This window comes from Bos indicus x Bos taurus, chromosome 13, assembly GCF_003369695.1.
Source record: "Bos indicus x Bos taurus breed Angus x Brahman F1 hybrid chromosome 13, Bos_hybrid_MaternalHap_v2.0, whole genome shotgun sequence".
NCBI classification, from domain to species: Eukaryota; Metazoa; Chordata; class Mammalia; order Artiodactyla; family Bovidae; genus Bos; species Bos indicus x Bos taurus.
In genome coordinates this window covers 60390366-60406755 of record NC_040088.1, presented here as the reverse complement: position 1 = coordinate 60406755, position 16390 = coordinate 60390366, and the positions used below count along the sequence as shown (strand labels likewise).

Below are 16390 nucleotides of genomic sequence, written 5' to 3'. Positions count from 1 at the left end.
GGTGGGCCGGGGAGCCTCTCTCAGCAGTGGGCGGGGCGTGAATGAAGGTCTGCTGGCTTCCCGGCATCCTCTCTGGTGGGCGGGCTCTGAGTGAGCTCGGGCCTGAGCGGCGGGAAACTCCTTCCAGTGCCGGCGTCAGGCTCCCTGCCCTTCAGCACCGGTGAGATTCGCCGCCGAGAGCGACTGCTCCCTGGAGTCTGCAGGTAGGACTTCAGTTTTGCCGAGGCTGTTAGCCCCGGTACCGTCTCCGCCACAGCGGACGAGGCATTGAGGCCCTCAGATTCCCCTGCTGCTGAGGAGGTGGAGCTGGAGTAGGCGTTCCTGTGAAGCATCCCATGGTGCTGGATATCCACCTAGGGACCCTCGGAGGCTCAGGGTGCCTCTGGGTGGCGCTGTGCTGGCCCTGAGGCAGTGGCTGCACTTTGTTACTCAATTTACTAATTAAGGCCAGTAGTGTGGACGGAGCTTCAGCCTCAACCCCTTCCCGCCAGGTCTAGGGTTTTTTAGGGGCGTCCTTTTGTGAGGCCAGTGAGGTCAGAAGGCCTTGTGTCACCTGCTTGTTGACGTCCGTCTTGTTTGGAGAAGATAGAGCTCCTGACGCCCTGGTGCCCTTGGTGTCGGTTGGTTCCAGGAGCCTCTGGGTGCTTCGTGCTCTGTTGTCGGTGCGGTTGCATCTTGGGGTTGTTGAAACTCAGGAGTAGACTCCATGCAGCGTGGAGAGCAAACCAGCCTGCAGCCTGCTGTTAGGTGAGACAGAGCGCCCCTCAAACCACCGGTGCGGAGAGGAGGCAATGACCACAGTGGAGAAGACAGGAAGGCACATCAGTAAAGCTGTATTCGTACTTGGTAAAAAGTGAGTTGTTTTTTTTTAAACACAGTTAGCTTTAACCAGAGGCATTTAAGTTAAAGAGAAACTCATGGTTGCGAGCTCTCAGTGAGCATCAGAATCACCTGTGGTCCTTGCGGATGGTCAGCCTTTATCCCAGACTTACAGAACCACAGTATACTGATCTGTGTAGAGTATGCTGGTCTGTGTAATTGGGTCCTGGTTGTTAAGTGTTGAATGACCAAGGAAAACCGGTTAGACTTTTCACTTTATTAAGGAGCACATTTTAGGTTTCTGGTACACAATTGGAAAATAATTATCAGATTCTGGAAAGTCTTGTCTCTCCCAAGACTGAAGACAGGAGCTCATTGGCAACCTCCTTGGTTTTCACTCTGAGTCATTGACTCTAAACGAAACATCACTGGCCACGCACCTTTTTTTTTTTGTATAAGAAATGAAATATATACTTCATTTATATACTTACACTTTCATTTATATACTTATATATACGTGTAGTTTTTTGTCTTGGTGTGATTCTCCTTGCTTTAATCACTTTTCTAACTTACCTGAGGTTCTGGGAGCCTAATTCCACCCCCGCCAATGGCATGCACCTGGCTGCTGCTCCCTGCTTCCCTGTTGTTGAGTTTCATTCTGGGAAGTTTCTGAGCACCTGCTGCTTATTGCCCATCACAGACCCTTGGGAAAGGGTGCTCTGCTTGGACACGGGGTTCTGTGGGCTGGTTCCCATCGAGACTTCTGTGCAGGTGTGCTCGCTCATGGGGTCAAGAGCAGGCATTGGGCATGAGTGCCCAGAAAACAAGTCTCCATGCTGTTTTCTTAAGCTCTCTGTCAGCCAGTCAGAAGACGAGATAACCACTGACTCAGGATGCTCCCCAAGGCAGTGCAGAGCCCTTGGCATTGTAGGCAGAAGTGCCTTACAACTAAATGGAACTCTGCTTTTAAAAGTAGGGGATGGACTTGTGTTTCGAATGTGAAAACTCTTCAATGAGACAAATACCATTAACCATAAATTTACTCAGTGAAAATGAAATATACATTGATGATGCCAAGTTTTGCTATACATTAAAGTAGGCTTTTCCAAATGAAATAGTTGTGAACTTGAGCAAATATTGGGAAGCCATTAGATTTTTCAAGTAATTTTACCTTGTTAGGAATTCATGCCAACTGTACTCCACTTACAGTCCCATCCCTCACCTTATTATTGGCATCAAAGGAAATGTCTCCTTCTTACTGATAAGTGAATGTTGACAATCCTGTAAGTTCAATAAGGACTTCTGTGATTTGTGAGCTATCTTTGGTTACAGTTCAGGCTTGGCAAGTTTGTGCTTGGAGGCAGAGCCTCTGGTGCCAGGACAGCCTTGAGGCTGTGGCCCCTCTCTGACCCCAGACCCCTGGCTGCTCTGGGCCTGGCGCCCCGCAAGGACGCAGAACTGGGGAAGAGACAAACTGCCAGTGTTCCCTAGCGTGTACATCCACCTCCAGGTGCTGGTAAGTAACACTGTTAGGTGTTAGGTTAATACATTTTTTAAGTGACAAGTTATCATGACCGCTTTTCAAACAATTGCAAGACTTGGCTTTGCATTAATTCCCAGGCAGCAGCTGGGACATCTCCCACTCGCCCTTCCCCAGTGGGCGCCGGCGAGGACGCCCCCCCCGCCCCGAGACCTCTGAGCGCAGGGCCTTGGAACTTGTCACTCTCTCCTTAGCAGCCCGACGGCACCAAAAAACTGTCCTGATGTTACGGACCAGAGTTCTTGGCTTCCTTAATCATTAGAAATTGATCAGAGGCCAGACAGGAAATACAGGTGAGGCTTTACTGGGGCCCCTCTGTAGGAGGGTGGGGGAGGGACAAACAACAGGTTCCCTTGCTCCCTCACTGAGGCGGGGTGAGCTTGTTTCTTACATGGGGTGAGACTAGGGGTATGTCCAGGGGTCAGGCTAGAGGGGTGATTTACATGGTTTGCCAACCCCTTAAATGGTGGTGTGTGCAGGGGACATGCATAATACTCTTCTTTTGCTTCAGGCACCCTGTTTTTGTTCCTGGTTCTTCAAAAGTGGCAGTTGGGTTTTTTGGTCTCTTTGTATCTTTGGGGTCCAGAATTTGTCCTAACTGCTCATGCACACACTCATTTTTAGTCCCATACACTTTCTTTATATTTTGTTGCTGGAGGAGAGGTGTGTCCAGGTGGAAACATTGCAGCAAAGGGTCCCAGGCCTGTCTCCCTGGGACTGGAAACTGTTTTGAAGGTTCCTTTGAAATCAGGTGGAGGGTGGGGAAGAAAGGCATGTTTGGGTCCCTTGGGGGGTGACCCCCTGAATAGAATGGGCAAGAAAGAGCAGGGTGTTTCCACCAAGCAGAGGCTTTTAGGGGCAAGGAATGAACAGACTCCATCCCGGTTCCAGACTGAAGATGCCTGTCTCAGTTCTGTTGGAGGACTTCTAACCTCTGGTTTCCAGGAAGGGAACCCAGAGGGGCGGAGAGGACGGTGCTCCGGGACTCGGGGCACAGGAAGGCTGTCCCCGTCGGGCCAGTGCAGACGGTGTGGGTGACAGCCGCGAGGAGGGAGCGCTGGAGGCAGGCCTTTGGGGTCTGCGAGATTCAAAAGGCAGGTGGGAGATGAAGCCCCTGCACAGGATCTGAGGAGGAGCCTGGAAGGCTCCCTGTTTTCTTGAATTTACACCCATTTCATTCTGTAAAAACTTGAAGCTGCAGAAAATTGAAAGGTGACACTGCTGGTCATCAGGACTGAAGATCCAACTTGAAATCAGCTCTTGGTGAAAACGCCTCCTGGATCCAGTAGTTACCAAAGGTGTGTGGTGACGTGACTGGAAGAAGTTTGGGTGGCGTGAGGGGCAGCTGACAGGATGGGTCATGCGGCCAGGCAGCAGAGGCCCGAGAGGCAAGAAGGCACCTTGCGGTTGGCGGCTGTGAACGCGTTCCGGCTGTGCCAGTCCTTCTGAAGTTTACAGCAAGACATTCACTTTTTTGCTGATGGAGTTAATTTGGTTTTCCTCAAATTGTGATTGATGCATCTGCTGTTTCTCACTTGGCTCACTGAACAAGCAGACGGATTAATTAGGAGATTTTACATTTTTGGCACCACCACTGCTCTGCCGCAGTGATCTTGCTAGTTCTCCCGAAGCAAGTACGGACAGGTGTTTCCGCAGCTGAACGTGTGTGTGTGTGTACACGTGTGTGTGTTGGTCTGTGAAAAACTAAGGTGCACAGTGTCTTTGCAAACTCTTGGTGGGGTGTGGCTGCCCGTGAAGGTGGAGTGGGGCTTGGCCCTGGGTGCTCCAGGAGCCCCAGGAACAACCTGATGCGCCCTCCGGCTGCTTCCCCTCCCGCCCTCTCTGGGCCCTCTGCCGCCACCACCCGCCCCCCCACCCCCACCCCGCCCCGCCCCGCCGAGTTCTCCTCCTTTACTGGCTCTGGGGAAAGCCGTGCAGCTGCCCAGACTGGCGAAGACCTGGTCCCCGTCATGGGCCTTGCTGCTGTTCCAAGAACTGGCCTCCGAGCTGCAGATCAGGTGGCCTTGTTCACCGCACTGTGAACCTTTGACACTTTGATTGCAGGCCTCGGTACTCGGTCTTGGGTTTTATTGGGGACTGAGAGCAGCTCCACGGCCCGGTCCGTGACCTCATAAACACTGGCCCTCCCGCCTGCAGCACTCTCAGCTTTGTGCTTCTCGAGTTCTTGGAAGTTCTTTCTTCTGATCTATGACCCGTGTTTAACTCCTCCCTCAGAACGGTCCTCCATCTCTGCACCTCTGGTTCTGGTTTGTTGTCAGTGTCCAAGCTGAGACCAGGAAGGAGGTGTTGGGCGGCCCCTCCTCGCCCCAGGCTCTGCTCCTGGAGGAAGCGGCCCTGTCAGTCCTCTCTCCCCAACCCGTGCTGCTCAGCCCACTGCAGACCGGATTTCTCTGCTCCAGGCACTGGTGCTGAGCGGGGAGGTGGGGTGGTGGTTTGGAGCTGACTGGTCCCAGGATTAAAGCATGTTTGGGTTCATTGGCACAATGAGATCCTGTCCCACCCCAGGCCAGAACCCTCCTCTCTCCTGTACGGAAAGACAGCCTCAGGCAAGAGTCCACTTCCAGTGCTTCTACTCCAGTGTTAACATAATCGGATAGATCTCAGTGCAGCCAAAGAGGAGAATTCCATCGGGGTTTCCTATGCCAAGCCTTTTAAAACAGGAGACCAGCTGGGGTCAGGTGTCTAGAGGCATCTATCTGTCACTGCAGGAACATCCTCCTTTGTAAGACAGATTGGAACCAAGATAATTTGGGATAAATAATTTGATATTTTATCTTAAATTCTACAAAACGTTTCTTTTTGAGTAACAGAAAACATGATTGTTCATTTTCCTTTGTAACTTAGGACAGACAAAATAAAAAGATGACTCCCTCAGACATGGAAAATAAGCTTCTGGTTACCAAAAGGGAAGGGCATGGGGAGGGATCAATTAGGAGTTTGAGATTCAAATGACTATATATAAAATAAACAAGATCCTACTGTGTAGCGCAGAGAACTATGTTCACTATCCTGCAATAAACCATAATGGAAAAGAATATGAAAAGGTTTATATATATATATATATAACTGAATCAGTTTGCTGTACCACCAGAAAGTAACACAACATTGTAAATTCGCTATACTTCATTTAAAAAGATAACCCTCTCATATCTTTGTCCATTTCATCTGTAAAAGCAGGATTTCTTTTTAAACTGTACTAATCAAAGATGGGCTTAATCGAGTTAAACTCCTGAAGTAATCCAGGGGACAGTGAGCTTCTGGCTTCTGACAGGTGGTGACGGCAAGAGATGAGCAGGCAAGAGATGAGCAGTCAACTTTCCCTGCAGAAGAATTTGTTGTCTTTTCCTTTCTGGAGTGGGAGGACATGGGAAGCATGAGGAAGGGAGCGGGGCTCGAGGGTCCCTGCCGAGGCTGGGGCCGGGGTGTCCGAGTGGCGGGGCACCCGGTGAGGGGGAGGAGCTGCCTGCGCACCCCACTTCCGGCGGGGGACCGGGCCGCGGCGCTCTTTGGACACGGCTCTTTGAAACACTGGTAGCTTCCCCCTGGGGAACTGATTGCTAAAGTGGTTTCCCTTTTTCTGTTCTACACGAAGCCATTCTTTTTTCCCCCAGACCAGAGGAAAATAATCGCAGCCGCTCAGTTTTACAGCGTGTTAATTTAGCTCCCTGGTGAATAAAGTCGAAGGCTGAAGGCCAAGCAGTTTACTCAAACAGGAGGCTGGGACTCCTGCCAAGACAGTGGGGTGGCTTCCAGGCCGCGCTGTGATCCGAGCTACAGGTGGAGGCACAGGCGGCCGGCGGGGAGGGGGGCGCCTGCGGCAAGCAGCTGAAGGGGCCGGTGGGGGTGGCGGGGAGGTGAGGGGGGAGCAAGGGGGCCCGCCTGGCGGCAGGAGACCCCATCGGGATGGTTCCCACGCAGGCGGCCGTGTCCTAGGGGGCGCCAGGGCTCACGTGCCCTCTGTCCTCCAGCTTTCTCAGCCCAAACTGGGCAAAACAAATGCAGAAGCCGCGCACTCATGAGGTAGGGGTGAGGCGGGACCTCTCGGACCTCACAGAGGTGACCATGTGAGGTGCACTCTGAACTGGGTCCAGGGAGGACCCAACTCAAACGGGCTGGCCCTGGCTGCTTGGGACACGCAGTTACCCCGTGAGTACAGAACGTCACAATTTAAGCTGTGCCCTTTAAGATTTAGGAAAAAATGTAACTGCTGAAGCAAACAACTGCAGCCTGGCTGTAAGTGTAAGGGGCTGAAGTGGTTCCTATTTTAAAGGGGTTCCTTCTCCACTTTCAAGGGGGTGGGTGGACTTGCTGTGGGGGTGGGGCTGGCACATACCAAGAGGCAAGAGGCAATTTTAAGCCATCCAGAACATTGACCAGGAACGCTGCTTATGATTTTTCAAAAACTGTGAGAAGGGAGCTCAGGGGAAGACTTGGCCTATGGGCAGCAGTATTCCAGTCGAGACAGAGCTCGTCTTGTGGGGCCAGGATGTTGGCCAGGCACTCGTGGGTCAATCAAGGAGACAAGAGCTTGAGACTTCTGGTGGTTCCCATGGTAAGTGTCACAGAAAAACCCGTCATCCGCCTGGAGTCTCAGTGAAGAAGCATCGTCAGGCGCAGTCAGGAAAGCAGCCAGCTCTGCCAGTCCACGTGCCGGGTGACAGCACCTGGCCTCAGCAGCGCTGGCTCTGGTGGGAACCTGCTCCAACAGCAGGGGCTTGGTGAGCACACACACAACGTGAGACGGGACTTGAAAACCGGCGCTGTCACTGGTGTACACAACAGAACCATAAGCCCTTGCCCCGGTGGAGGAAATAAATGAAAATCACTCTAGGAGAAAAGGCCTCCTTCTGGGAGGATGGGGGCAAGACCCTGAAGCCCGTGGGGCTGGGGTTGCAGCTGGGGGGTATGCCGGGGCCAGGCCAGTGCTTTGCAAGTACTGCACAGAGCAGATACCTGCTGCCCATCCCTCTGCCGGGGTCTGAGTGGGATGGAGCTCCCAGGTAAAGTCCTGGACCTCTTTTGTCAGAGGCCAAGTCTGGGGGTTCTTCTTGTACCATGTGGGTCCTCCATGGATATCATTAGAGTAAACACACTAGCAGAGGCTAGAGTTAACCTTTCTGGGAGAGAAACCCTTCAGGGGCACCTAGTGAAAGATGTGGACCACACATCCAAAAGGAAAAGGTTGTGCATACCATGTAGTAGGGTTCCCAGACCCCCAAGAATCCATACAAGCCCAAGATTCCCACCCATGACAGGCCAAGTGAGCATGTGACCGGCTGGTGGCCTGTCAGCCCTGTCACGCGTGTCAGCAGCCACTGAAAATGATAGCAACAGGAAGTCCGGATGGTCAGATAGAAAAAGAACATTTATTGTTTTCAACAAGCCAGACTGTCATCTTAACAACCTGTGTTGCAGCCACCATTAGTCTCTCTTTTTCTAGACAAGGAGTTGAGACAAAGAGGTAAAACAAGGCACTGATCATGTCACAGCTTGGCCTTGGAGGTGTGAGTAGACAGATCACAAGCTGGGGCTTTGAGGGGATGGGTTTGGAGAGGGATTCCTTGGGAGTCAGGAAGGGCAGGGAGGCCAGGCCTGGTGCCCACATGACCTGTCAGAAACCTCCTTTGGAAGTACCCATGGGTCTCCTGTGTCCTGCTATGCTCGTGAACCCTCCCCACCAGGCCCACTGGTCCTACCTCAACAAAACTAGCCACTCTGTGTCCCCTGAATAGGACCGGCCATGCAGAAAGGGCCGCTTTCTGGTTTTAGAGGGGCTGGTGGCAGGGGCAGTCAGGACAAACCATGCTGGGACACCTCCTTAATGAGTGTGCAGAAGATAACGATGTAGGCAAATTAGGACCTTTTATCTTGAACCGTACCTCTTAAGGCATCACTGGGCCCGTGTGGGGCTCTCCCAACACTGGAAGCCCAGAAACCTTGTAATGGGATTTGGGGATACATGTAACAGAGACCCAGTTTAAAGCACCATAAGTGAAAAGGGTGGTCGTGATACAGAATGTCACAGCTGGACAGGCAAGCTGTGTGAAAGACAGGCTGATGCTGGACCAGAGACAGAATGGACCCAGGGCCTGGCAAGCTACTAGGACCGTCCCTTCATGGTTCCCTCTGTGAATCAACTTTTTCACTGAGACACCCCATATGAACAGGGAGCAGGGCTTGTCCCTCACTGAATGCAGTCACAGCCCCACTGGCTCCAGGAGAAAGTCCTGGGGCAGAAACTGTTGGCCCTGGTGCCACCGTGACAGGCTCCTGACCTGCAGGCAAGGTGCCCCCCCACCCCACCCCCACCCCCAGATGAGACTCAAGGGCTGTTGCCCGAGGACTCAGTTCGTGGAAACAACGACCTGGAGCTGTTTTCTCCACTGCTCTTCTTGACGTCTCGAGTGGTCTGGTCCCTCACAGCATCAGAGGCGGGCTGACCTGGGGCCACGTGTGTCCTGCTCAGGCTAGAAGGTTACAGAGCCAGTGCCACCTGAGCCTGCTCTGGGAACCTCACTTCAATCATTAGAGAAAAACCATGTCTGTATGGATATTTTATCAGAGCACCTCCCTGAAATGTGTCCTGGTGATCTTAATGGTTTTCAAGTTTAGGCAGTTTGTACTTTAGCAAACTATTTCCAAGTCCTGAGCAAATGACATATTTAAAAAGGAGTGCACAGCTGATGGTGACGGTTCATTCAAAAGTAACAGCACAAAATAGTGATTTTTAACTTGGATATTGAAAAGTGGGACCCAAAGTCATCAGATCCTAAAAACCTTGCCTATGTGTTCTCTGGAAATTCTATAGTTGGGGATGTATTTCTGCAAATCACAGTTTATTACCTATGTCCGTGTGCATCTAGACTTTTTTTTAGATACATATAATGTATCCATATTTTATATAATTACATATATTAATCTACATATTAATACATAGAGTTAAGATAACCCCACATTACTACTAGCTAGCTCAATATACCAACCAGGTTTTTTTCTTCCCAAAACACCAGCATCCTGCTACTCATCAACTGGTGTGCTCTTTGGTCAAAGAAACACTATGTTTTAATTCCACATTAGTTCACTCATGCTCCTTCATGTATTCGCCTGACTGTTAGAAAAACACTATTCTGTTTGTCCCCAGGAAATTAAGCTTTGCAGTGATGAGAGAGAAAATAATTTATAAAATACCCAAATTTGTTTTTCTGTTAACACAATACGTTTAAACAATGTAGCACAACGTTTATTTTAGATTTTTAATTTTTTTTTTCACTAAGGCACATGACGTATAGAAATACTGAGGTACAAAATGTAAATTTCTGCATAAGATTTAAAAAATAATCCTTTTGGAAAATGGAGGTAAACAACATCTTCCAGAGGATTCAGCTTCTAGCTTGTTTTTTCTTTTGAACCAGTTCAACCAGCAGCTTGTATCTAGCGATACAGTCTTCCTGGAGAGAGAGAAAGAGGTGGTGGGGTGACAGTTACAATCAGCGTGCCCCTTGTGGGGTTAGCCCGCCATGCCCAGTCCTGACCAAGGGCTGTCCTGTCGGCCTGGACCTCCCGGGGAACATGCTCTGCTCTCCCTGGACGCGTCCCAGCACCGGCTGGTCTTCCAGCCCCTCAGGCTGCAGAACTGGCAGCTTAAGACCCAGCTGCCTGTGGCTGCCACTCCTTGGGGTGAGGACCCTGATGAAGCACGGATCGGCCTCGCTGCTCCCTTGTGTATCACAGGGTACTTTCCAGAACCATCTCTGTTTCTGCTCAGAAACACCCTGGAGGCACCGTAACCCTTCACTAACTTAAGGTCATGTGGGAAACCAGGTCACTGGTTTGTGGTCTGCTGTAAATGACTTTATCAGCTGCCCGGGACAAAGAACGAGTATTCACTCTCCTCCTGGGGTTTTGGCTTTAGCAGCGTTCTGAGAGAAACATCTAACAGGTGCCTCTTCTGCATCCCCAAGGACTGCTGCTGCTGCTAAGTCGCTTCAGTCGTGTCCGACTCTGTGCGACCCCATAGACGGCAGCCCACCAGGCTCCCCCATCCCTGGGATTCTCCAGGCAAGAACACTGGAGTGGGTTGCCATTTCCTTCTCCAATGCGTGAAAGTGAAAAGTGAAAGTGAAGTCACTCGGTCGTGTCCGACTCTTGGCGACCCCATGAACTGCAGGCTACCAGGCTTCTCCGTCCATGGGATTTTCCAGGCAAGATTACTGGAGTGGGGTGCCATTGCCTTCTCCCCAAGGACTACCTGCCTAAAACATCAGCCTTTTCCTAACTCTTCTGCCCCTGGCAGAGCCAAGCGTGAGATGTGGTGCTCAGCGGCCCAGAGCTCCACTGGAGGACGCGGGAGCTCTGGGCTCTGAGCAGCAGGCCTGCCGGGGCAGCGCCGGGGGCCTGGCTCCTCTCTTAGGCCCCAGTCACCCAGTGGCTTGTGGGCCACTTCCGGGGAGTCACCCAGGGGCAGCGAGCCAGCAGGGGTGGCTGAACCTCCCCTGGACCTCGTTCTGATGTCAGGCTTAAAGGGAAGGAACCCTTGCAGGACATTCCTCCCTGAAACAGGAAGGTTTCCAAACCCCCAAGGCAGTGAGTTTGAGCATCCCACCTCTAGGAATCCATGGTTGCAGCTCCTTCATTTTAACCCATTGTCAGTTCATCCTACCTGTAAATACCTGTGTACTCACAGGTGCTAGAGGAATTCAGGGAGAATCATTTCTTCTGGCAAATCAGTCAGAGGGGCTGGGAAGGAGCTGTGTTTCTTAAACAGCTAATGGTTTATTCTTCTCCTCAGGAATTCTTAACTTCATTATTTTAAAGAAGATAAACTAGACCTATACACATGGGGACATCCGTGGCCATAAGCTAGATTTCCCAACACTGAATTTCAATTTTAAAAAAAGTGTAAATGAACATCAGTGTGCCCACAGGCTTCTGAGTGGTGGGCACAGAAGGCAGCAGAGATTGGCTCTTTTGATTTCTCAGTGTTCCTGGTGTCTCAAAGGGTGTGGGTACGAGGAAAGGAGCACAGGAGACTGTGTTTGTCAGGGAGGGCCAGAGTTGAGATCACATGGGAGGCTCTGCACTGTCAGCGCTGAAGCCGGCGTCGGGTGGGGCCTGCTTCTCCACAGGGGCAGCCCACTCCCTGAGCTGGTGTCTGGGAACCCTCTACGGACGTGTTTAAGGAGCTGTAAACGGGGCGGACAGCGCTGCAGGGACAAGCTGGATCCTGGTCCTGGTGTCCACCTGTCAGTCCCTCCCCCGGCCTAGCCCCTACTGGCAGAACGAAGGCTCCAGAAGGTTGGCAGCACTGTCATAGGGAACTTAATGTTCTGTGCATGGGGTTTTCAATGAGAAAAAGTAACTGGTCGGTGTAATGATGACACTTAGACTCTCGACCTCATTTATGCTCAGTCGAGTGCACAGATTCACACACTGTCAGAGGCAGCCTACTGGAAGGCAGCTGGCAGGAGAAGGATGGGTTGGATAGAAAGGACAGGAGGAGGCGTGAGATGAGGGACGGTCGGGTGCAGCCACAAGCCACTTCCCTGTGTCTGGAGCCCCCAGAGGCCTGCCTTCCGGGCGTCACCCACCTTGCTCTTGGACGGGACACACTTGGCTATCTTGTCCCAGCGGTCAGAGGATCCCCTCGGGTACTGCTGTAACGCTAGTTCCAGAAGCTTCTGTTGGTTCTGAGTCCAGGGCTCCTCTGAGGCTCGCGGGCGCTCTCTCTGCTGGCTCTCCTCGTCACTGGACTCGCGCTGCTCTGACAGGTCGAAGTCTTTCTGCCTCTTCCCCCGGACCCGCTCCTCCGGCTCGAGGGGCCGGGCCGGCCTCCGCCTCCGTGGCCGGCTCTCCTCCGCGGCCTCTGCCCCCAGCTCGGCCGCTTCCTCCTCCTCCTCCTCCGTGGCCGACTGGGCCTCTTCCCGCTGGGTGATGATGCTGTCCTGCAAGGCTGCGGTGGGCCTGGTGGGCCTGGGGTTCTGAGCTGTGGATTTGAGTTCCGAGAGCCTGACCATCCCTGTGTGGAGGGACACGTGGGGACAGGCAAGGTCGGTTCAGGGAACAAGAGCCGCGGTGGTGTGGCCGCCGCAGCAGACAGTGGTGGGGCATTTTGCGTGTATTTTACTGAACGTTCCCAGTATTCTACAAGGATAGCCATCACTACCGCAGTTGTACATGGAGGGACATCAGCCTCAGCAGCAGCAGAGCTGGGATCCGAACTCTCTGTCTGATTCCGGGCCGTGGTCCCTCCACCACTCTAAGGAACAGGGGCCTCCAGAGTCGGCTGTGATCAGAGGAAGTGCAAGGACTAACCGCCTACTTTCTAGGTTAGGAAGGATGTTCTTCAGGACCCAGGGTTGCTGCTAACTCCACGAGTGTCAGCAGACTGTGTCAGACCCTTCACTGGGCTCGCTGACTGCCTGGGGCCCTGCGCCGCCGCCACCCACAGGCGTCACCTCAGAGACCCCGCAAATGTTCAACCACGCCTTTCCTGCCCTCCTCACATACTCCTGACCCCTCCTACTCTTTAGAAAGACCTGTCCACGGCCCACCGAACTCCTCGCTGCCTTTTCAAGAGCATGTTTCTGGACACCGTCTTAGAGGGGAGCATCTTTCACAGAACGCTGTTAGCCGGTCCCTGCCTTCATGCCAGACCAACAGCTGTCCTGGTGGGAAAGCAATCGGGAATGCCCTCCCCCCTGAGTCCTTAGCATCCACGCCCTGTCCTCCCCAGGGAGACGTTTCCAGATCTCAGGGTTTGCTGGTTGCTGGCTGGTTACATCGAGTACAGGGACCTGTATTTAAGTAGAGTTGGAAGGTTGAAGGCGCACTTCCTGGTTTCAAGCAAACAGTATGGGGCTCTAATTCCATTTAGTCTTTGAGAAAATGGATTCTGAAAAACACAGATTCTTGGGGAAACTGCTTGATCTGTTCTCAAGGATGCTCTGTGTGTGCGGTGGCAACTGTGGTCAGTGTGGAAAAACCGTCCAGACTGGCTTTCCCATGTGTCCCCTGCCCCCAGCTTCTCCCATACTAAAGAACAACAAGGTTTCTACAGCTCCTCAAACTTATTTAAGTACATCTTAGCACCACTGTGTGTGCAGGGCTGGATTGGCTGGTGGGTGATTGTAAACGGACCCTTTTCAGAGAGACAACTGGTAGAGTCCATTGGGCGCAACTATTAAACACCATCATTTTTTAAGCAGTTGTGAAATGAGGGTTATTTTGAAGACATGGCTTGAGGTTACTGGGATGGAGTGGGTGCTGACTCACCTGGGGAGCAAGTAACTGAATCCTTCAGTTGCTTGGCTTTGGTTGTCACCTGTTTCAAAATATAAAAGAGAAAAGCTGACTTTGCACATGTTTATTGTAGGTGAGGTGACCTATTTCATACAAGATCCATGTGAAGGAAAAGAGCTTATTGAATCTTAGACCTGGATGGACCCTCAGGCATCAGCTCAGTCCATTCTTTCTAACCAAAAGAAAACTGAAGCCCAGAGAGATTAGAGGAGTTGCTCCAAAATATCAGTTTAATCAAGTGGCAGAGTCAGGACAAGAACTCAGCCCATTCAGCCCCCTTATACAAGGCTGCTTCTGAAGATGTACTAGTTTTCAAAATCATTATACAAACACATCATGATTTTTAGGTACAGCTTCCTGAAAGAGTATGTTTCTTCACTGGAGACTTATACCAATGAATATTATGAACAGTGGAGAGATTTACTCTTAAGCTAATATAAGAGTCTGTCCTTGCATCCCAGAAACCCTGAGGGCACTAAGATTGATCCCGGGGGAAGGACCTCTTGGTGGAGTAGGGCAGTTTGACCCAAGAACCATAAGACATTTACATACATACGTGAGTGATCCACAGAAAGAATTATTCCCTTTCTTACAAACAAATGGTATTATATTGTATGTCTCACCTTACAGTTTGCTTTTTTCTTTTCAGAATAGTTTTTTTTTTTTTAATTTAATGATGTCTTAGAGGTCTATAGATTTCCCTTTTTAAAACTGCTATAAAATTTACACAGAGTGGAATGTACAGACTTTAAGTGTACATTTCAATGAATTTTGACCAAAACATGTAGCCAACATTCTAATCGAATTATAGAACATTCCTGTTACCCTAGAACGTTTTCCCTGTGCCCCTGAGTCCATCTCAGCCCTACCACTGCTCTGGTTGCTGCTATATATATACTTTAAACATGAGATCAACATTAAATACAAAAATTAAAATGGATAGTTATCTGCCTCAGTGCACTAATTAAACAAGTCATCCTCTCTCCATTTATTAACTTTATTGAGGTTACATTCCATTGTATACATGGAATACATACTTTGTATTCTGTTCCCCTTAATCCACGTAAATTCTTGAACCAATATTTCATTGCTTTAAAGAAATTTGAAAGTAAAACCTCAGAAAATATCCTGTGACCAGCTCATAGTTAGATCCTGTATTCGGTCGGTTCCACCTCTGATTCGCTGGGTAACCTTGAGCTATTTCCATCCTTTGTCTGTCTCATGTATTACCCTCTGTAATATGTGGATAAAACTGCTAATACCTTTTGTCTGTTAGGGATGTTTTAAGTTTGAAATAAGCTCTTAGCATGATACCTAGCAGATGTTAAAGGCTCAGTAAATATTACCTATTATAATTGATGTGGATCATTTGTTTTTCATTCATACAAAGGGCAGAATTAGAGAAAATATTTAAAGCTGCTTAGAAACACTCTTTAATTCTATCCCCTACTTTCCACTCTATGAATGACCTTGCTTATTTTATGGGAAAAAAACTTAAGGTTATCCAATGTAAGCTTCCCTGACTTCCAGCTTTCCCAATTCAAAATTCTGATTGTATCACCATATATCTTTCTCACATTTTATATAACGTACGATATCTTCTTGTATATTTTGAATCATCTCTAGATCACTTACAGTACCTAATACAATCTAAATGCTGTGTAAATAGTTGCCAGTGTGATGCAAATTCATGTTTTGCCTTTTGGAACTTTCTAGATTTTTACCCCCAAATATTTTCCATGCAAGGTTGGTTTAATCTGTGGGTGTGGTGCTGACCATACCACGGGCTTCCCTGTCTAATTGCCATTAAGTCCCTTACTTAGAGATCTCTTAGCTCCTCAAACTAAACAAATTCCAACCTAAACTCATCAACTTCTCTGCTTTTCCTTCCTTTTCCTAACAGTATTATCATCCCAGTCACATAGGCTCAAAATCGAAGGGCCAATTTTGGGGGCTTTTTTCTTCCTCTCCAGCCAGTTCCACATTCTTCACGATATTGATTCCATCTGTTCCCATCTCAGGTCTCCATCACCTGTATTAGCCCTTCATTCTCTAACTAAATTAGTATTACAGCCTTCTAACGGGTCTAAACTTACTTGTTAGCAGTTCTATGGAATAACATCCCTAAGGCTGAGTTCTCATCAAGTACCTCTGATGGCTCACCAGTGACCATACAACAAAGTGTTTAATTCTTAACCTGACACACAGGGAAATCCACAATCTATTTTCTTTCCTGTATGCATCCTGTTGAACAATTAATGCTCCCTTTTGTTGTTTAGTTGCTAAGTCACGTCTGACTATTTGCAGCCCTGTGGACGGTAGCCCACCAGGCTCCTCTCTGTCCAAAGGATTTCCCAGACAAGAAATCTGGAGTGGGAAGATCCCACAGTGGAAAGATCCAGGGGATCTTCTCAACCAAGGAACTGAACCTGTGTGTCCTGCGTTAGCAGGTGGATTTTTTTTTTCTTTAACCACTGAGCTATCTTAATGCTCCCCAGATGGTCAGAAATTCCCCACCCTGCTAACAACACTGTAAAGGAATTATACTCCAATTAAAAAAAAAAAAAAGAAATTCCCTACCCTGTACTCTTAGACATTGTTAACATTTGTCTGAAATTATTTTCTTTTCTTTAGCAAACCTCTCCTTAAATATCTGTCCAGAGCCAAACCATCCTTCAAGGTACTTGCAAGTATAACTTCTTCTTGAAGCTT

At 49.8% G+C, this 16390-nt stretch overlaps 1 protein-coding gene across 2 annotated transcripts in view; it reads right to left on the bottom strand.

The window, feature by feature from the left end:
* Window positions 1-9598: 9598 nt before the first annotated feature.
* Window positions 9599-16390, bottom strand: part of DNAJC1 (DnaJ heat shock protein family (Hsp40) member C1) — a 183107-nt gene continuing 176315 nt past the window's right edge. The window contains exons 10-12 of one of the 2 annotated variants that reach the window (XM_027559990.1): window positions 13652-13700; window positions 11968-12362; window positions 9599-9828 (exon numbers count right to left, since the gene is read on the bottom strand). In XM_027559990.1, the coding sequence (XP_027415791.1) occupies window positions 9760-9828; window positions 11968-12362; window positions 13652-13700 (513 nt within the window). In that variant the 3' untranslated portion in view covers window positions 9599-9759. Of the gene's footprint in view, window positions 9829-11967; window positions 12396-13651; window positions 13701-16390 lie in introns of both variants that reach the window. The other variant, XM_027559989.1, reaches the window with a different exon arrangement.